Source organism: Notothenia rossii, assembly GCF_949606895.1.
Source record: "Notothenia rossii genome assembly, chromosome: 1".
NCBI classification, from domain to species: domain Eukaryota; kingdom Metazoa; phylum Chordata; class Actinopteri; order Perciformes; family Nototheniidae; genus Notothenia; species Notothenia rossii.
Window position 1 is genome coordinate 17997145 of NC_136912.1, and position 21581 is coordinate 18018725.

A 21581-nucleotide genomic window follows, 5' to 3' on the forward strand; every position below is an offset into this window, starting at 1 on the left:
ACGGGTATTCATCGTTTACTTTTAATGTAATACCAGCTTCATCCTATTTGGATATCCTATATATTTACTTAGTACAATGTGCTCAATTGGATTGCTTAGCATTTATAATTCAGTATTTAAACTTAACAGAGATGGCAAAAGTATCACATCCTTTACTCAAGTAGAAGTACAGATACAGATATAGAAGTAACTGACCTCCCTTTATATTAATAGAACAATAATGTCATGGTTAGCTAATGAATGTTTCGATGCTGAACAATGGCAACATGACAGTTTTCATTGGTCCCTCTTCTTTAGAGAAAACCAGGAAATTATGGATACATGCATCTTGTTAAAATCACTAGGCACGCAATGACTCTAAATAATAATGATCACACCACCAAATGCAGATTAAAACTAAAGTAACGAGCCATATTTTGAAAATGTAAGAAGTAGAAAGTACAGGTATTTGTGTTAAAAATGTAAGAAGTAAAAGTAAAAAGTTGTCCGAAAAATAAGTAGTGGGGTAAAGTACTGATACCAGAAAAATATGCTTAAGTACAGTTAGTATTTCTACTCCACTACTTCCCGCCTCTGTATTTCAATGAGTGGAACAAAGTTATGTTATCCAACTCACATGACCAATACATGACACCATTTTCAAAGCATGAAAAAAAAAAAGTGCTCAGTCCCACCATATAAAACGGTAGAATTAAAATAATATCAGATGTCTCAACACATAGGTTATTGCACCTGTCATAAGTAATGGATCTAAAACAGTTGTTTTTATTTCTTCATTGACCAAACATCAAACCATCTTGCCAATCCATTCATTGGGGCCTTAATAATCAATCCCCAGAATGAACTACCTGTTATGGTCAGAGAGAGAAAAGATAGTTTTTTACAGTGAACCAAAAGTTTACTTAGCAAACAGCTTCAGAGGCAGAGCAGTAGTCCTGATACTCAACGAGCATCCTTAGAAAGTCAGGAGACCCTGATCAGGTTGCATGTGCAGGTTGTTCAGCATCACCCGGTGTGTGCTCCCTCTCCCTGAAGAAGCTCCTTTGCTCATTGGTGGCTTTCTGTAGAAGGGCGACGTTTACACCATCAACGCAGTTTAGCACACGGGCACGGACCATCGCACCAACCCCTATAAGGAGAGAAGATGCAGAGACCAAGACTCCTTTGTTATGAATGACAAGATACAATGAAATTAATGAGAGTGTAATTGAAATAGAGATAAACAAACACAAGTATTTAAAGAGTTGTGATTTTAGCTCTATTTCAACACATCAATTCTATAAGATAGCTCTAAGCTGTATAATACAATAATAAATATATTTACACTGTTGGAGTGAATGTAGTGTCCCATAACATATCATAAATCATATAATACTCATACACTATATTGTCTACATTATAGTATATACTACCACTATACTTCTTCCAGGTAGACAGTCAATTTCTTTTTTTTTTAAATACATGGACTCAAGAAAAACAGAAACTGGTATAAAAATCTAATTTATAATTTGATGGATAACAAAGTATTTACTTACCCTCAGCATTTTCAATCTCACCCAGAACAATATACTGGGCCCCAATTATTGGGTTAAAAGGCTCAACAAACAACGTGTGGACGACCACTTGGTGCTCTTTTGAAGCATGCTGAGCCGACAGCGTGGCTCTGGACTCCTCAGGCTGATAGCAGACCAGTCTGGAAAATTGAACAGGTGTATTAAGATTTATTCTTTTATCTGAAGGCTACATTTAATAGGATTATCTTATACATTATGATGCATTATAATTGCACCCCATAAAGTAGTCTGACGGGCTACAACTACACTAAACAATTCCAATTTCAGTAATAATCAAATACTGACAGGATCGTCCTGCTGCATAAACAAAACTTTTGCTGTACTTCCATAGTGTACTTTCTTTTATAAGGAAGACTTTGAGGTCAGGACAAGATATTCTAAGCATGCATTTTCACCAATAATCCTTTTTTAAATGTTGGGTTCAGATTTTAGTACGAAGACTTAGGCCATGTTTGAATTTTAAAATGGTTTATTCTGTTTATAAAAGGTGAACAAGGAGGTGATTACACTGTGTCCACCATAAAGAACAGTAGACACTAGAGACAGCCTAAACCCCTTTTTAGATTTTTGAAATGTTTAAGATTGTAAAACGTTTTCTCCATTCAGTTTATTTTACACCAGATCTAAATAAATAATAATGTAATCCCACTTTTGAAACCTGCATTGCTACTAATAACACTGTTCCTAATCCCATTCAGAAGAGTGAACAGTACCAAACAAATGTGTTGCAAAATACACATTTTGTTTTGCATTCAGAGCATCACAACTGATAAGAGTCTGTCAGAAACAAAACCCACCTGCCAAGTACTCTTACTGACAGTCCTTCTTGTACTTCTCCACTGTTTATCTCCCAGGGGAAATGAAAAACTGCAGCTGCGGGAAGCATACTGGAAAGAAAACTCAGAAATGGTTGAATAATGACAATAAAGCATGGCAATAAAGCCTTTAAAGTTTGGATACCCTACTTCCGGGTTCATGTCACATGACTTGTCTCCTCCTCCCCGCTCCTCTCTGCGCATGCGTTGTGGGAATAAGAGGCCTTGTGAGGAGGACCCTTCAGGTTGTTGAGGTTGCAGGAGGCTCTACAACACAGCTAACATAACATAACAGGTTTTTCAATATACATATTGTTTTTACTCGCATTCCGAACCATGAATCCTGATATTACGAGAGAGCGCAAAAATGCCACTTTTGACGTCGAGAAACTGACGTACATTTTGGACGGGGGGCCTGAAAAGACCAAAAGACGGCGAGAGATTGGTGAGTTTGAAGTGTCATTTTTGGAGTAGCATGAAGCTGTCACTTTTGCCCTATAATATCAGGTGTTATTGACCTCGACACCGTCACCTTTATATGATGATTAGGTAAGGATGTTTCCTGAGAAAGTTTTATTGAGGAGAAAAAGGAGCTAATTATTTCAATGGATGTTTACTAATAGCTTTCCTGTCTACAACCACTACGTTGTAGTTGTCCAGACTGAACTAAACTTTTCATTATATAAACTGAAATATATGAGTTTAGAGTCCAGTTATGTAATTTAATTTTCACCCGTTTTTGAACAAGTGAACTTTACGCTACTTTATTTTTTTCAGGCAAAACATACTAGCTGTGTAGGTAGCAAAGAAAAAATATGGTATGTTTTATAATAATACTAATAATAATAATAATAATAATACTGTTGATTTCGAGGTGCCTTTCATGGCACCCAAGGTCGCCTTACAATTAATAAAATAAATACTCTAAACAGCAAGACATAAAATGCATACAGGGTAGACAAAACAAAATAGACATTTAAAAAGCAGACCGAATTGGAAGGACATGACAGTAGTATTTAAATGAGCAAACCAGATGTTTAGTAGTGTAGAGAGAGTAGGCTAATCTGAACAGGTGAGTTTTGAGATAAGATCCCTATTTCATTCTTCACATTTTACATTTATTTGTACATTTAGTTGGACCTAAATGTGGAGAAAGTTTTATTGTTGTGCAGAAAGTTGTATTGAAACCTACTAGGACCTTAAATAATAATAATTTTCATTATAGATTAATCTGAATATTGTCTTGTCGACAAAACATGTGGAAGAATCCAGACACAGTCTAAATTGACTTCTTTAAAAGTCTATTTTTGTCTAAAACGGTCCAAACCCCAAATATATTCATGTTGACACTATTTAATTGAGAAGACCAAGTTATACAGAATCAGAATATTTATATATTGCCACGGAGGGTTTTACGTACAAAGAATTTGCCCTGTTCTTTGCTACCTACAATAAACATATTAAAAGGGAATACAATTGAAAAGTTACAATAAGAATATGCAGAAGGTACAACTAAAATACTATAACAATTATGTACATATTCACAAGTTCCATCAAGCTCACAACAGAAGTCTGGACAGGTTTAAGCACCAAACTCAATAGTAAAGGAGACCCAGTCCGCTTCAGTTTAGAAAAATAAACTATGCAAAACTCTTTTGACCTCAGAAAAAAAGGATTTTTGTAGTTGTCCTTATTTTATTGTATTCATTGCTATTCAAAGTTGAGATGATTAACTCTTGTACAGCAGAAAGAATGTGATCACCATGGAAATGTTGGTTCTTGAACTATAAGGCACTTAGAAGAATTATAAATTGATGTTTATTTTTTTTGAACAAATCTACATACTTATTTTCTCATTACACATTTCAAAAATCTTGATACACACTCACAAATCTTCGTACAAAGAGTCACACGAGGGGACACACTCACAAATTCTTAATGGACTTTTGAAAATGTCCACTACATTTAAAATGTGAAATATATATTCGACACACTACAGCGAATGTGTAGACTTAAATAAACATTTCTGATTCCATTCCCACCATGTAGAGTCACTGGTTTTCAGCGACCCGGACTTTAACGAGGAGGACCCTAACTTCCTGTCTCGAAGTGACCGCTATGACCAGGCTGTTAGAAAAAGCGCCCAGATGATCCTGAAGCTCAGAGAGTATGGCATTGCAGACCCAGAGGAGATCTACTGCTACAAAAAGTATGTGGTGAAGATGAGTCCATGTGAGGTCTGGCTTACATACTGTAGATCCAGATAAGCTGGCAGACAAAAGCCTCAACACAGTCAAGGGTAGTCGGACACAAAAAGCCTATGGGAAAAGTGTTAAGTGGAAAGAAAAAAAAGATCTTAAGTATTACAAATGAAGGGCTCTGACTTAAATGAAACAACTGTGTTTCATAATACCTCAAATTGAACCTTTTTAGCTGGAGGAGATTTACTAATGTGCCATTTTTATCACAAAAATCATTTCTAGCAAGCAATGCCAGCAGGCATTTAACCAGAATCTGTATTCATGTATTTTAGAATAATCAAGAAACATAAATGAAGAATATAATAAAATGATATTCATTTATCACATGGCAGTGTCAAAAATAAGAAATGCATATTGTTAGTCATTTACAATCCAAATGTAATAGAAGGAAGTGATGAACAATGAAATCCTGTTTTCCACACACTATATTTTACAATATTTTACTATTTGAATATACTTTTATACTCAAGCAAACTTCAATGACCTTATTTGGATACTGTCAGTATCAAGAGTTTGAAATTTGTCAGTGGCTGGCATATTACATGTTATACAATCGTAGGCAGCGGGGGAGGCTCAGGTTAGGGAAGGCTAATATTTGACAACTATCATACTTGTTTTAAACACCACACAAGATGTTATTATGTTTGTAACAGCAATTATATGCAGCTACTGACCCACAATAACGCACAGCACAGGAGCTACAGGGGACTATATGTTTATAGCAGGTGCTAATGCATTTTAAAATGAAAAACCCCAACAATAATCATATATATTAGCTAACTAGGCTAGAAAAATATGCGATTCAACAATGCCTGTCTTATATACTACCATTTCACATTTTAAAATACAGGTAGCTGGTTGTTGAGTTTCTTGTTTGTCACAAAGCGCAAACAAAAAACATCTAAATCTATTTACCACAGAAAGAAGTTATGGATTTAATAAGTGATGTTTCTGTGAGCTACAACGATCGTAATGCAGAGATGTAGCCTTATACTACAGGCAGTTTTTTGAAGTCACTGAACATGATATATCGTGGCATCAGCCTGTATATGAGACTTTTAGGGAACATCGGTGTGCACATTAGAAAACTGAACAATCATTTGCGAAGGCTTTGCATTCTGTATCACTTTGGGGAAAAGTTGTAAGGTTATGTAAATATCAGCGTGTATGGCATAGAGGGAAATAAATCTAGGCTGATCAAAGTTCAATGTAAGATTAAAACTGTGTCAAAGGTCAACTGCGTACAGCCTAACGCAATGTCAAAGATTATCACTTGTTATATTGTTATTGTAGAGATTTGGTTAAATGTTCATTGCGCTTTGTTCCTAAACTACCAAGCTTTCTGTCAACATATTGTAGGTTTATGCTGTGTCTTGTAAAAAGGATAGATGTGAATTACAAAAGCACCTCTTGCACTTTGCTTGCCCTCTTGAGGAGTAAATCATTGTAAAACTGAACTGAGTAACTAAACAACAGGAACAGGACGAACAATTCCTCCAGTTCAAACACTACATTACATTTTATCGTAGCATGAGTGAGTTAAACCTAGACATAGAACAAACAAAGTGAGTCAGCAGATCTATTTAGTTATACAACGTTTGAGGGACATCCAGTCTGAACGCAAGTTGTTTCTTGTACCTTCCCTTCACCCAGAACAGTTCAAGGCAATTTCCATGAGGCCTTGGGGCTCCACTTTGTCATGTTCCTACCCACCCTGTACAGCCAGTGTGACGCTGAGCAGGCCAGGAAGTGGTTACCTCTGGCAGAGTCCTTCCAGGCCATCGGCACATATGCCCAAACTGAGATGGGTCACGGTCAGTCCTGGAATTAGCCTTTAACTTAGTACCAGGAGTATTTAAGGTGATCTTTGTATGTGTTTGACAGATAGAAATAATATCAACCGTTCAAAAGTAGTCGCATGCGCGTTCTGACAACATTGTCCTGTGCTCCTAAACTCCAAAGCTTCCTGTCAGCTTCTTTCATTTTATGCTGTGGGTGTTTTAAAATGATCCCTTTGTCCCATGTTAGTCCCAGTAAAATGTAAATAATGGGCCGACTTTATCCAGAATTAATGATGAAGTATCTCAATCTGAGCCTTTTCATTTCTTTGTTACTTGTTTGCTTTTCCTTATAATCATTGAGGTAACAGTGGTGAAGCCACATAGGCACACACGTAGTGTAACATTGCAGTCAGAAATAATAAACGTGTACTGTAAGTCATTTACAGAATCAAATGTAAGAGTGATGTGAAACAAACTATCGCAACTAAACAACGTGACGGTTTAGATAGTTCATTGTTTCTGAAAGTACCGGAATTGCGTAGGTGAGTTAAACTTAAACCCAAAATTCAATGTCCGCCAGCGCTTCCACAACATGATGAGTCAGCAGATCCATCAGTTACACAACGTTTGAGTGACAGCAGGTCTGAGCCTAATGTGTGTGTCTTTATACCTCCCCTTCACCCAGTATGGTTCAAGGACACCAACAATGGGCCTTTGGGCTCCACTATGCCATGTTCCTACCCACTCTGTACAGCCAGTGTGACGCTGAGCAGGCCAGGAAGTGGTTACCTCTGGCAGAGTCCCTCCAGGCCCTGGGCACATATGCCCAAACTGAGATGGGTCACGGTCAGTTCTTAATCAGAATTAGCTTTTAATTGATCGACTTTATGTAGTTTAAGTCCCTCATAGATAGATAGATGGATGAAACCCTCCTTTAATGGTCACACATGCAGAGCACACACACAGTGAAATGTGTTCTCTGCATTTAACCCATCCTAGTACCAGGAGTCTGGTACTAGGAGATTTGTTGTGCTGTTATAAGATAGCACTTATTGGAATGTTAAGGAATTATATTGGGGCTGGGAAAAACAGGCCCATTACAGCAGGTTTGGATAAGTACCAGGAGAATTTAAGGTGATTTCTTGTATGTGTTTGACATGTCCAAATCATGTAGGAAATTCCAAAGTAACCGCATGCATGTACTGACATCTGTGTTCGTATACTTCATTTTGTTCCAACAACAGATTATTTGTGGCTAGTTTTGTATATATAGCTGGTTTACTAATATCACTCCATAAGTGTCTGTCCCTTACACCTTAATTGTTGTAAAAACAAAATAACGTAGCTTTGTCCCGTCTTTTCCAACACATATTCCCATCTGCATTAGCTAGTGCCACTGATTTCCTACCCACACCTCCTTTATTCCATCTTTATGATAACGCTCTAATGGTGAATCTTGTGTGAATTTGATTGCTGTGTCTTAATTACTTTCAGTCACTTGGCAAGTGAAATGAGTTTCCAATGAAATTCTGTTTATATTTTGGCTATATCTCGAGTGGCCAAAAAAGCTGATTCCGTTTGACCGTAGCTAGTGCAGACTGGAAACTGGTTATTTTGTTCTGCTTTTCATGTATCTCACATCAGAAGTAGGAGAAGCTACGTCACGTGCTGCTCAATATGTGGTGGTGGATCCTTTTAATGAGACCGAGTTCGGGATGAATGTGTCTTTGTAATCTGAGAGAATCTAGGCCACCACAGCTATTGTTTGTTGCCTTGCTGAAGTCAAGCTGTTGTCTAGTGAATTAGTATTTCATCCATGCAAACCTACACTGAAAGTTTATAACGGCTGTCTCCATCTTTAATGAACACTTTGATCTAGTGTTTGTGTCGGTTTGGGCCAAGTCCTTATAGTATCATTTGAGTATCATTCATGTTGTGAACCTATGTTCCCTCTGCAACGTTTGTAAGGCCACAACTCAAGACTGCTTTCCTTATCAATGAATCTTCTCATTTCTTTGTTAATAGTTTGGTCTATAAAAAAAAAAAAAACGAACAATGCCCATTCCGATATCCTTGAGCAGAAGGTGGCGTCAGTAAATGTCCCATAAAGTAATTTCAGTAAACCTCTTTTCAATGGTGCTTTGATTTGAGCAGCTAATGGTCAGACTGCGTGCTTCTAACTGGCTGAGACAGTGGCTTGCATAGCAGAGGTGTTTAAGCTCTAATGTGACAGGGGAACTTTATTGATGCAGCTACTGAAGACAAATGTTGAGCCAAATAATGAACATAATGATCAAATCAATGTGCATGATATTATCACAAGCTGTTTTAATTTTTCAAATCTGCCTTTTCGCTGCTTGCTATCACAAACTCTGTCTTTATATCTTCCATCACTGCTTCTTCATTTTGACCATATCAATTCTTATCAAAAAATCTGTTCTGTGGGTTCTTGAAAATACTTGCTCCAATATTCTCTCCTCATTCATACACTCTTTGCATGGTTCAAAACATTGACATTGCTCAAACCTTCCCTATGCACCTTCCTCTTTGCCCCTTTCACCACCTTTCACCACCTGCTTTTCTCTTCCGTTTGCCCCTCTGCTGCGCGGCCTAGATGTGTTCACCCAGACAGGGCCGAGCCCTTGGATCTCCACCTGGGGATGTTCCTGCCCACACTGCTCAACCAGGCCACCCCAGAGCAAATGGACCGTTTCTTCATGCCTGCCTGGAACCTAGAGATCATCGGCACCTACGCACAGACAGAGATGGGCCACGGTAAAATGACCAGAGCAGTCCAAATTATCGGATCCGTTTAGTCCCGTTCTTTAGAGGGGCAATGTGCTCTGATCCTGGAAAAACCAATAGGTGTATCATTTCATCTTTACTTTTGGGTCCAGACTTTCTAAAATGACCGGCATCAACTTTTAAAACTACTTTTAATTTAACAATCTTATTAACAGCTTGGCAAGAATACGGCACATTTGTATCTTAAGCTCTGAAAAAAAGTGCGACGGCCTCCGGTCCGTTAGTCAACACTGTAGCATCTTTAAATTCTATTCATGATGTTGGATTGCTATTTAAAGTTTTTAAACAATTAGCCTGGCCATTTCTTACACATTTCCCCTTTTTTAATACACAACAGACTTGTGCTTTATTTCAAAGACTGTGATTCTCCTCATATTTCATTAAAAAACGTTGACCTAATTAGCACTAATATTAGTACAAAACATACTAAAAGGTCTGAGAAGGTTTATTTCTGACTTGTTTTTCACATATTTTTCGTCATATTGTCCCATCTTCTCTGTAAGATACAACTAAATTTGGTCGAGACGGGAAGTTGGAAGAAACGTAATTTAAAGTTTAGTATGTCAAATAAATGACTTTTAGTAAAGCCCTGGCTTCCCACACGTTATCAAAAGTTTCTTCTGCATGCCCAAACCTCTGCGATAGTCACGCTCCCTGCCCTTTAGACAGGCCAGCTGTTGCTCTTAAACCCTAACCCTTCCCCCGTGTATTACACAGAACTCTCCTTAACTAATAATCTTAGATCGTTGTTTGTTTTTAACATTTTCCAGTGTAGCTCATCGAGACCTACTTTCTTTGTGTTGTAAAATTCTAAGGTAATCAAACAAACTGCATGAGATATGTGTTAGTATATTTATATAATATACACATTTAGATCTGTCAAACACCTACAAAGTGCACTGCTATGCTCATTTTTATGTTGTTTTCATCCATTTGATTTTTCATGGAAAGTTTCTATTATGCATTTTTAATATTTAACATGTTTTCTGTCCATATATTTATTCTGTTGTATGTCTTTTAAATAAATTTTTGCTCTTCAACTATGCACTCTGTATGTGTGTGCTTGGTGGGGTTTGATGTTTTGTCTCTCTAGGCACACACCTCCGCGGGCTGGAGACCACGGCCACGTACGACCCAGCCACGCAGGAGTTTGTGTTGAACAGTCCCACAATCAGCTCCATCAAATGGTGGCCAGGAGGACGTAAGTACTTAGACACCTGCATATCTCTGCAGGATTCAACCAACAGTCATTTCCCACCCTTGAATGGCATATTATCAGAATCCCTGACGGCATAAGGAATATGTATTTCCCTTTCCCTCAAGGTTTCACAATGATTTATAGATGTTTTCTTCCAGGATAAGAAAACCTTGTGACATTCAGAACCAACTAGCTTTAACCCTCTAACTCTGTCTCTTTCCAGTTGGTAAGACTTCAAACCATGCTATAGTTCTAGCCCAGCTTCATACCCTGGGAAACTGCCACGGTATTCATGCTTTCATCGTACCCATCCGCGACATGAGCACACACATACCGCTGCCAGGTAACCACCGTCTCTCTGGATCTGGTGTTGTGGTGAAGTCAGTCCTCATTCACCTCTATGTCTCGGACTTACTTTGTTTTGCTCTTGTTCTCTTTTAGGTATTGTGGTCGGAGATATCGGTCCCAAGTTTGGCTTCAGTGAAGTTGACAACGGATTTCTAAAACTAGAGAACGTGCGACTCCCGCGAGACAACATGCTTATGAAATACGCCAAGGTGATTAGACACGTTTTTTGGAATGAATGAATGAATAAGGGACATACTCTACCATTGTTCATGCTGTATACAATTACAGAAAGTGTATTGCACTTTCTCTTTGCTCAGCAAAACCACCTGTCCTTAAATGTCATAATTGCATTGTGACAGTATAGAGCACGGGTCACCAATCTTTTTTAAGATGAGACCTACTTTCAAAAAATAGAAAACAAATCTTGAGCTACTTTTACTCTTTGTTTTGTTTTTTGCAGTGTATATATTTAGCACATTTTAACATTATACTTGATGTGATGTTTGGGTCTGTGGGACCCGTTTTCAGTGTTTACTAAAAGAACATGTATGCAATTCAATTATTTTAACCTGCTTTATTTGGGGGTGGACCTCACATCCTCTAGGGGGGTCTGGGGGCATGCACCCCCGAGTTAAGATTTTTTTAAATGTTGAAGTTAAATGCATCAATCTGGTGCACTTTGAGCACAAAATGAATTTATGGATACAGCTCTCAACACTCAGATGAAAGGGAGCTGTATACTTTCCAATAATCCAAACATCTTTAGAATATGATCACAACCAATAACAAATCATTTCAGCTTGTTTATTCTTATCTTATGTTACCTAGTTAGTATTCTTTCTTTTTATTTATGCATATTTTACTAACCACTCCCCTTTTAAATACAATATAGTACACATTGGAATGATTTCTTACTTTATTTGTTACAACTATATTAAATAGATAAAAGTGGGCTCTCTCTAGCTCTCTGGCTCTCTCTGTCTCTCTCGCTCACAGAGACTGTGTGCTCCTCCGTGGCGATGACGGCTTGCGTTCAAAAAATAAAAATAAACATATTTGTAAAGTGGGGGGACACAAATGGGATTTCAAAAAAGTGAGGGGGGGGGGGGCCCATGTCCCCAATGTAAATTACGCCATGCGTGTGTTTGTGTCAAGTAATTGCAATATGCAAGTTGCAACACACACACACGCACACACACATAAAACTCTGCCCCTCATGTGCAGTATAGGCTGACATGACTAGGCTGTGTTCAATGGGGCTGATGTGTTGTGTAGATTCTGCCAGAAGGAAAATCACGGTCAAACTCCTTATGAAGTGGTGCCGCTCCACATTGCTTTTCTTCCCGACTGCAATGCTGGTCCCGCAAATCAAGCAAGAACGTGAAGGTCGATATTCATTGTGGGGGTGGGGGGAGGAGGGGTGTTAGATAGATATAGAGTTGTAGTAAGTAGATAGAGTTCGCTATGAGAGGTTTCGTTTATGCACAGGGTAGGTTCTTTTAATTACATTTCCTTTTTTTGTGTGTGTATGTTTTACATTTTGGATTTGCTTGGCGAGCTATTTTTAGAACATGCCCCGTGTTGGCTACCCCTGGTATAGAGTAATACTGTATATTTAATCTAGTAATGGTATATATACACACAGTTGCAAAATAATGAAGTACACCTAGCTAAAAATAATGCAGCCGTGCTTAAAATCCGACCTTAACGAAGGTTGACCCCAGTTGTTTAAGCTTTAAGGTGTTTATTTAACTTTGCTCATTTTAGAGGATGTCCTTTGAGTTGATTTTTGGTTGCTCATTTTAGAGGATGTCCTTTGAGTTGATTTTTGGTTGAGTTATTTAGTTGAAGATTCAGCTTAACTAATTGATGTGAATAGAGTGGCCAAAACCATACACCTTGCCTCTGGTGAAGACACAGTAGTTTTACATTTAGACTGGTTGCATAGTTAAAGTCTGCATATCATTAAGTGTGCTCCAGCGTCTTCTTCCCCTTTACGTTTTCTGTCCTCTCACTGAGGAGCACCTGATTCAGCTTTATACAGCTGGAAGATAATTGGAGAACCTGTTTCAAACAGAAACACCAATACATACATAGTACATTAATCCTGAACTGGTGTATTAGACTGCATTTCTTTTATCCAAGAGTGTAAAAATAAACGTGTGTCTACTGTATACTGTGTATTCAATGTGGGACTCCTGAAGTAAGAGTGACTCTGTCTCACCACTAGGTGGAGCCAGATGGGACATATTTGAAGCCCCCGAGTGCCAAGCTGACCTACGGCACCATGGTGTTCATCCGCTCCTTAATCGTAGGCGAGTCTGCTCGGGCTCTCTCCAAAGCCTCCATCATCGCCATCCGCTACAGCTCCGTCCGACACCAGTCTGAGATCCGGGCCGGGTCAGTCAACACAAATGAATGCATGAAGGCACTTCAGCTGCACACACATTGCATCACTCATAGAAGCAGCAAGAAAAAAACAACTCATGCGCAAGGTCAACATTTGATTTCCCTTAAAGGCACTGGAAATTCACATTAGTCATGCTGGTTTGTGTCAGAGGTTCATATTGGCGAAGTTTTTCCAACAGGAAATGGAAATAGCACATGTCTTTTATCAGGATTTTTACCACATCTTCCTGTATTAAAGGAAAGTAAAACCTTTATTTGAGATAATGAGAGGTCAAACTGGTGTTTTTTATCCCACAGAGAGCCAGAGCCTCAGATCCTGGATTACCAGACGCAGCAGTACAAGCTGTTTCCTCTGCTTGCCACGGCCTATGCCTTCACTTTTGTCGGACAGTACATGAGAGAGACCTACCAACGCATCAGTGGAGACATCAGCAATGGGGACTTCAGTCAACTGCCTGAGGTACTGACTAAACGTGAACATGTAACACTAGGTTTTATTGTGGAGAATGCATATTGACTGAGGTCGGTGTCAGTGCTTCCAGCTGTATGTGTTGTGTGTCTATGGTGCAAGCCATAGTTTAAGCCAACAGTTTCAGATTTGTTACTGACATCAATGCAAGCTTAGTAATTTAGCGTAAAATGTTCCTCAAATAAAATACTAAAGTTATTCTTCTTATTACACAGGCTTCAATCGCCCTCTCTGTGTGGTTGACAAGTTTGTTTGTTTGCATTTTATTAATTTAAGCATATTAAGTAGCGCATATCTTCACAATGTTACAAAAAACGTCACAAACGGAAATGGGCACATCAAATGACCATAATACAAAAGAATGGAGCAAAGAATAAGTACAGACATTAACATTAATTTGATCAAATAAATATGAAAAGAATATACAAATAAAAACATTTCCAAAAGTAATGCTTTTAAAAGCTGTCACTATTTTATTGTGGTAAATAAGAACTACAACTTCTTATTGTTCATTTAATTGTGCAGTAACAACTACTATTATATACAGGGGTGCACACAACTTTCTCAGTGAGGTACTCAAATAAGTACCTTGAGACAGTGTTTGGTACTCCAACTTCTGGCTCCCCTCAAAGTTCCCATGAAGCCCTCTGTATCGCGAATGTGAACGGGGGGGCGGGGGGGATAGTGGAGTATGAAGCCCTCTGTATATCGAATGTCAATGGGGGGGAGGTGGTGGAGTGCAGAGCTTCGTGACCACAGCGCAGTGCTGCTGTACAGACCGACATTAACAGCAGCCCTGTCTGCACACGGGAACCTACTCTGTCGTCCGGTGATCTAACCGCCTTCTGGAAAAGCTTCACAAGTATGTCGGTACGCAAATGCGCTTTGTGACACAAGTGACGGTACGCATTTCAGATTGTTGCCGCGCATGCGTACCTGCGTACCACTTATGTGCACCCCTGATTATATATATATATATATATATATATAGGCATATGAATGTTTAGCCCATAGCCATCACTGAATGTTTCTAGTATTCTAGCCAGGGCCATTCATAGCTTATCATACATTCATACAGTCATACATTAACATACTGTAAATTGATGTTGTTTACACGGCACCCAAGTTTGAATGATGCTCTTCTCATCCTCTTAACTCTCATATCTACAGCTCCATGCCCTGTCTGCCGGCTTGAAGGCCTTCACCACGTGGACCACCAACGCTGGCATCGAGGTTTGCCGCATGTCATGTGGCGGCCACGGCTACTCCCGCAGCAGCGCCTTGCCAGACATTTACGTCGAGTTCACCCCTGCATGCACCTACGAGGGAGAGAACACAGTCATGATGCTGCAGACCGCAAGGTAACTCAGAAATACAAATATGACGTCTCACAAGGATCGAGTTAAAATACTGCCAACCAAATACCTTTGTAGAGTCTTACTATATTTTGGGACACAGCAGGAGGGATGTTATTACTTTATTTTGATGTTTCGACTTCTAACTTATAGTAACAGCTGATAACTTAAAGGTGACCTATCATGCAAAATGCACTTTTGTACGTCTTTGATACATGAATATGTGTCCCCGGTGTTCCAGGGAACTCACCAAGTGTCAGAAAACACAACCCTCTCTATTTTCCTCCATACCCAAATCTCCAAAAAAGGGGCTGCAACGGATCTGATACAGACTGATCCAGATTTGAACACTTCTATGACGTCACAGAAGTGGCGCTACGGCTATTGGGCCAACTCCACCAATCAGGAGGAGACAGCCACGGACATTGCCGTTCGAAAGCGCTGGAGACGCTGTAGTACATATGCCAGGCCTGTAGATGGTGCTGTTCTCACAGAATCAGCCCATGCAAAGACAGTGTTAAATTGAACGAAATGAGAAATGGCTAAAATGCATGATCTGTTTGGTATTTTGAAAAATAAAAAGTATAAATATGCCTTATATAGGTATGGTCCTACACTATATTATTCAAATATAGCATGATAGGTCCACTTGAATAAATCGCAACGTTTTCAGTACAGGTACAAAACACAAAGCTTTTTTAAACATTATTTTGTTACTCACTTTAATGGAATGGCAGCGAGACCGAGACAGACACAACTAGACATAAATAAATGCCAACACACCCACAATGCAAAACAAACACGGGCGACATTTTATATTTCTAAATGTTAACTGTTATGTTTTCCTTTATCACCAGCACTATAAAGGTCAGCTGTCATGTGATATTGTTTCCCTGGCAAGGATATGTGAACAGAAATATTCTTTACACAATAAGCTCGTTATTAAACACAATGTTACAAAAAATAGTGTTGTGAATGGAAACAAGCCACAGGTTGATATAAGAAAACCAGATTTGGATTTGGGTTGAATAAATAATAACAGAGAGAAGTTAATTGGAAAAAAGAGTACCTAACTAAAGCAATTGGGTAAAGCTAATTTCCTGGACTTTAAAAATAAGTGGGTCAGAAGCTAGCGTGGCATGTCCCATTGATGCCCTAAGAATATATTTTGTATGATGTGGAAAAATGCCACAACATGTCTTGTTGGGTGGTCCAAAGCCTTGAAATCTGGTTTTGTGTTTATTAAATGTCTTGCATATGATGAAAAAGAAAAAGTGTAACCCTATCTTTGATATTCAACTTGTTATAAGACCAACTACTCTATACCATTTTCATATGAAATGTAATCTTAGGGCACGTGATTTACAGTAGCCCCATGTGCAGAATGCCTAAACAACTGTGTTAGCTGTTTCACCATCACCTGTGTCTGCTCAACACTTCTACAGATACCTGGTGAAGAGCTACCGGCAGGCTAAGGAAGGACAGCAGCTGAGCGGCACCGTGTCATATCTGAATGACGCAAACCTTCAGAGGGTCCAGCCTCAGACCGTCGCTGCCAGGCCAACCGTGGTGGACGTGAACGACCTGGCCAGCCTGGTGGAGGTCTACAAACAGAGAGCTGCCATGTAAGACACGGGAACAGCTGGAATATGATCTAGTTTCTCAAGCTTTGGGCTGTATTTTTAGTTTGAAATGCCTTTTACCATTTCACATTATTTCCCTCTTATTCATTAGACAATTGATTGTGGGAAAACTTCCTCAAGCTTTATTTATTTTCAAGTACCGGTAGTTATCTTTAACCTGCTTTGACCCCTCCACCCTGGCTCATGGTTGCATGTAATATGTATGAAGTAAAGATAATAGAATGTGCTTTTCAGTGTTTGAATATTGCATGAGCATCTGCTCAATGTAAATGATTTACACAAGTACTGTAGGGATAGATGTTGAATTAAAGACTGCTGTTAGTTACTTTTTTATCTGAGGTGTTGGTTTTGGCCAAAGCTTCAGTTATGGTATTCACCTATGATTTGCCCAAATCTGCTGCTCTCAGCTGTCAACCATATTTCTGTCTTAGTCCTTTTTTTTAACATCACGGACATAATACGCTGTCCTGATCACATCCCTGCATACTGTCAGCCTTAGTCACAACTAAATCCATTTGGCAGTCAGTGTGAGCTGTGCGGTGAGGACAAACAGCGGCTAAGCCTGACTGGTGGAGGGCGACAACATGTGGTCTGCCTGTTCACAAGTTAGCAGCACAGAGGTCGGACGTGTGCGTATTAGGGGTTTCTTCTATGTTTGTCATGAGATTTGATTTACGATAGTCAAGTTTGAAATCTTACTCAATAAGAGCAGTCATAACAAATTCAGATTATGTGTGTGTTTATAGTCTAGTTGAGCTGGCAGCTAAGAGCATCCAGCAGGAGGTGCAGCGCAGGAAGTGCCAGGAGGACGCCTGGAACAACAGCTCCATTGACCTGGTCAGAGCCTCAGATGTAAGTTCATTTATACACTGTTTACTTAAGATATGGCCTGAACTTCAGCACACATGTGCTCAAGATTGTCGCAGAGCTCCCAAATCAAGAATGTTGTTTTGATTCAGTTTAAAGCTAACTCAAATCCTCCCCATGTTCATATTAGTTCTACAATTATTTCTTATTTGTTGCAATGAGTATCTTTTTTCTCATCCATCAGTTTATTTGTTTCCTTCTCCAGGCCCACTGTCACTATGTCGTAGTGAAGCTCTTTACTGACAAGCTGGGGGAGATCGGTGACACAGCGATACACTCGGTGCTGTCCACCCTGGCTCTGCTGTACGCCCTGCATGGCATCAAAAACAACTCTGGAGACTTCCTACAGGTCAGAAAATCATCACGTGGAGAAACAATATGGTCCCGATCAGTGGTGATATGTTGTTATTAGCGTAGCTGCAAAAATGTAACCTGATCTTTAGTATCCTCTGTTCCAGTCTTACACAGATTGCAGGGCTCACACACACAACACACGCAGACAAGAGACTGCTGAAGTGAAAATAACAAGCAATTGTTGCCAAGGTTTTATGTGGAGCAACATTTGGTTATAAAGAAGTCTCCTGGTGTTCACAAATGTTTTGGATAGAGCAAAGGCAACACTTTAAAAAACAACATTTTTTTAAATAAACAAGTGCCGTGTGGCAGATCTAATTAATGCGGATGTTAACAGTGGCTCATTGTTTTGGAAACGTAACAAATACATATTTATAGAAATCGGCTGCCCTACAGCTGTCATTCAGAAGTTCCCGACCTCAGTTCCCTCTTTGTCTCTGAGCAAAGAAAATGGGTTCTTTGTTTGTGGGACTTGTATTCCTGCATGGCTGGTGGCCTTGTTGCAGATTTAAGAAAGGACAATTGAGCTTGTTTTATTAGTTTAGCTTCATATCTTTAGTAAAGTATAAAATGTCATGCCTCGCTGTCTCTCCTGTCTGTTCCCTCTCAGTTAGGGTAGAAGAGAGACATCCTGCAAAACGTTTTCATCCTCATCTCCATCTGTTTTGTTCCAGGCTGGTCTGCTGAGTGTTCCCCAGGTGCTGCAGGTTTCTGTCCGTGTCAAGGAGCTGCTGTCTCAGCTGAGGCCCAACGCTGTGGCACTGGTGGACTCCTTTGACATCAACGACAAGAGGCTGAATTCAATCCTGGGAAGATATGATGGGAATGTCTATGAGCACTTGTTCGAGTGGGCTCGTCGCTCACCACTGAACGCCACAGAGGTCAGTCAGGGTCACAGGGGTGGAATGAGAGTAATGTCACGGCACAGGTGATACTCATAACATTGCTTGTTAGATGTAATGGATTGAATTACCGCTACCTAGCAGAACTGTTGGTTTCAGTTCATTGTGGTTAGCAGATTGACACAGACAGAAAGTGAACCAATTTACTTCAGGGACGAGGGTTATCAATTTGCTTGTAATCATTCTAAATTAAATGTTACTCTTTCCATTCATCCACAACGGCTTCCTTTGTGCAGGACTTAACAAACGCTTCATTCCTTCTTCCTTTCCCAGGTCCATGAATCGTTCCACAAATACCTGAAGCCCCTGCGGTCCCAACTGTGAGCTGACCCCCCTTGCATTGTGATTCCTGGCTGCGACCTTTCAACTCTACGGATAGAGGCCCATCCTGAACCACAAAATCCCCATCATATCAAATGTACCAATCTGAAGGAATGTAGCATTCCCTTCTCCAATCCGTCTATATGTGGTCGGGTTTGGAGCGGTCTACATTGGTCTCTTTATTAATGGGGGAAATTACAGGGGGCTGTTTTATAGTTACAGTAGAGAATGGTAGGAAAACCGTGAATTTCTATCTAAAAAATCTAATCAAGATCCAAAACAATAGCTTTAATAATACTGAAACAATCAAATATTTGTAGTTTTAGATGTTTTCTGCAGAGACATTCCACTATGAAGTTTCTTTCTTATTAATTCATTTTGCCTCATCTTTCTTCGCTTTCTGCCGTGTGCCTGATGGCTTCTCTATGATAGCCTGCCAAGATGGAAAGACCATCGTTCTCTTTCTTTCTAACAAGAACAGAATGTTATGAATGTTACGTAATGTTAGGGCGTTTCAGGCTGGAAACAGACCAACTGCAAAATCAGTTTTAGTTGTTTCCCCTGACAACAAGGACCATATTTGAAATGACATGTAATTCATTCTTTCATTGTTATGACACATTCATTTATCCATCAAATGTATCCTTTGCTGTAATCTTTTCTTCTTCACAAATCTGTGGCGACAAAACGTAATGGTGTAATGTGACTGACCTCAACGACAGTCATAGTTGAGTTTTCTCTGTATAAAACCCCCAGAAAATTGCAGCAGAGGTGCAACAGTAACATCTAGTGAAGATATACAAATAGTCCCCGATAAAATACTGTAACGAAACCATTTCAATCAAATTCAACTGTGCTTTAAAGGAGCAAGAATTTGAATTACTTTTCCTTAACAGTCACTGTTTTACGCTATTAAACAGATCCTGAGCCTTAATTAGATACCTTACCCAATGTGTATGCTTTACACATCAATTGGCCTGTAGTTCCTTTTGTAGAGATAATTGACGACGATCAGATTTCATGTCTGTCACTATTGTCTTCATTGCCTTTACCCCAACACTTGTCACATCTCTTGCTGCTGCTAGGTACCTTTACTCTGTGAATAGAAGCTGAGCTCAATAGAGTGCTGCAGGAATGAGTCATAAAACCTGTAAATTAGTTAGCGTTGTTCAACTTTTAGTTCCCTTTTTTGTGGAATTTAGTGGGTTTTGAATGTCTGGAAAAAAGAAGTCTGTGGTTAACACAAGCTTAAGAGTTTTGAACAGCTTGCCTTACGACGTCAGTTTCCGGGAAACCAGGGCAATACTAACTTCCGTGGTTGGACTACAAACATATATCATCCCTGCTGCACTTTATATAGAGCGAAGACAGCGGAGAGGTTTACAAAGACTTTCTGGAAATGAACCACTAAGGGGGGATTTGTTCTAATTTCCTCCATTTCTGATCTTTGGCGGCTCTCTGTTGAGCTGTGTGTTTGATCATTAGAATGAATGAATCTACATGCTTTGGATTTCTTTGTGGGACAGAAAGCAGCTAAGCGAGGTGTCAAAGCACCTGTGAGGGCAGGTACTTTAATTGTATTGAATGTCTGAAGAAGCAACATATGCACTTGGTGTGAATTAAAAGTGTCCCTCCCTGCTGTGTGGGGTTGATCATATTATTAAGAAGGTGAAAAGCCCCAGCCAACATCTACAATGCCTATTTTTCTAGTTTTTAATCAAGCATGTTTCAAACTTTAAATAAATCTATTGTTTATGTTCCAATGTTCAACTTCTGCTGACTCCATTGTTCTGGTTGATGTATGATGAAATATTTGATAACTGGATCAACTTTTTTAAACTTATTTAGAAAAATGCTTTCCTATCTGTCATCATGGTTTCTGACACAAAAACAATTTTAGTATAAACTTTGATTAACTGACTTGACCAGAAGAAATGTTTAATATTTCTTAGAATTGGGGAATTTATTTCAACCTGCAGTAGATTATATATAACTATTTATACAAATACAACAGTATAAATAGTGGATACTGAGGCTGTGGTAGAATTTATAGTGACTGTATTGAGGCGATGATGAAAAGGATCGCTTTAATCAAAAGCCTGATTTACTGTAAAGATGATTTGTGAGTTAATTATGTGCCTGAGGAAGTTATATTTTCCTAATGTAATAAATTGATCGTGTTCTCACAAGTCATAGTATTTCCAATCTGTATTTATTTGACTTAATCCATTAACTACTGCTTTAAGGAAAAGACTATCAATTTATAATATAGCTCTTAAGCATATTCTTGTGATGTTTTATTCCATAATAATGATTTTAAACAATATGATTTTAATGGTTGGTTGGCTACATCATTTTACTTGTAAGTTATATTAATAAAACACTAAATAATCGATGTGTTTGTTTTTTTTGTCTTTCTCCTGTGTTTAACCAGCTTGAACTGTATTTAATTCAAATCTAGTCAACAAAATCAGTTGCT

At 39.0% G+C, this 21581-nt stretch overlaps 2 protein-coding genes across 4 annotated transcripts; one reads left to right on the plus strand and one right to left on the minus strand.

Moving 5' to 3' along the window:
* Positions 1–5: 5 nt before the first annotated feature.
* On the minus strand, positions 6–2546 carry ten1 (TEN1 subunit of CST complex). Its single transcript, XM_079685589.1, has 3 exons — positions 2372–2546; positions 1536–1693; positions 6–1129 (listed from the first exon to the last, which is right to left on the minus strand). The coding sequence occupies exons 1-3, from the start codon at positions 2458–2460 to the stop codon at positions 978–980; spliced, it is 399 nt and encodes a 132-aa protein (XP_079541715.1). The 5' UTR covers positions 2461–2546; the 3' UTR covers positions 6–977.
* Positions 2547–2599: 53 nt separating this feature from the next.
* acox1 (acyl-CoA oxidase 1, palmitoyl) lies at positions 2600–21495 on the plus strand. 3 transcript variants are annotated; one of them, XM_079685567.1, is made up of 14 exons: positions 2600–2834; positions 4439–4598; positions 6304–6464; positions 10330–10437; positions 10658–10777; positions 10876–10991; positions 13013–13182; positions 13489–13651; positions 14831–15021; positions 16461–16640; positions 17405–17510; positions 17731–17874; positions 18554–18760; positions 19055–21495. In XM_079685567.1, exons 1-14 carry the CDS (start codon positions 2726–2728, stop codon positions 19103–19105), a joined length of 1986 nt encoding a protein of 661 aa, XP_079541693.1. In that variant the 5' UTR covers positions 2600–2725; the 3' UTR covers positions 19106–21495. The 3 variants fall into 3 exon arrangements, with proteins under 3 accessions (XP_079541693.1, XP_079541694.1, XP_079541692.1); XM_079685568.1 differs by lacking the exon at positions 6304–6464 and adding an exon at positions 7117–7277; XM_079685566.1 differs by lacking the exon at positions 6304–6464 and adding an exon at positions 9046–9206.
* The last annotated feature ends 86 nt before the right edge of the window (positions 21496–21581 follow it).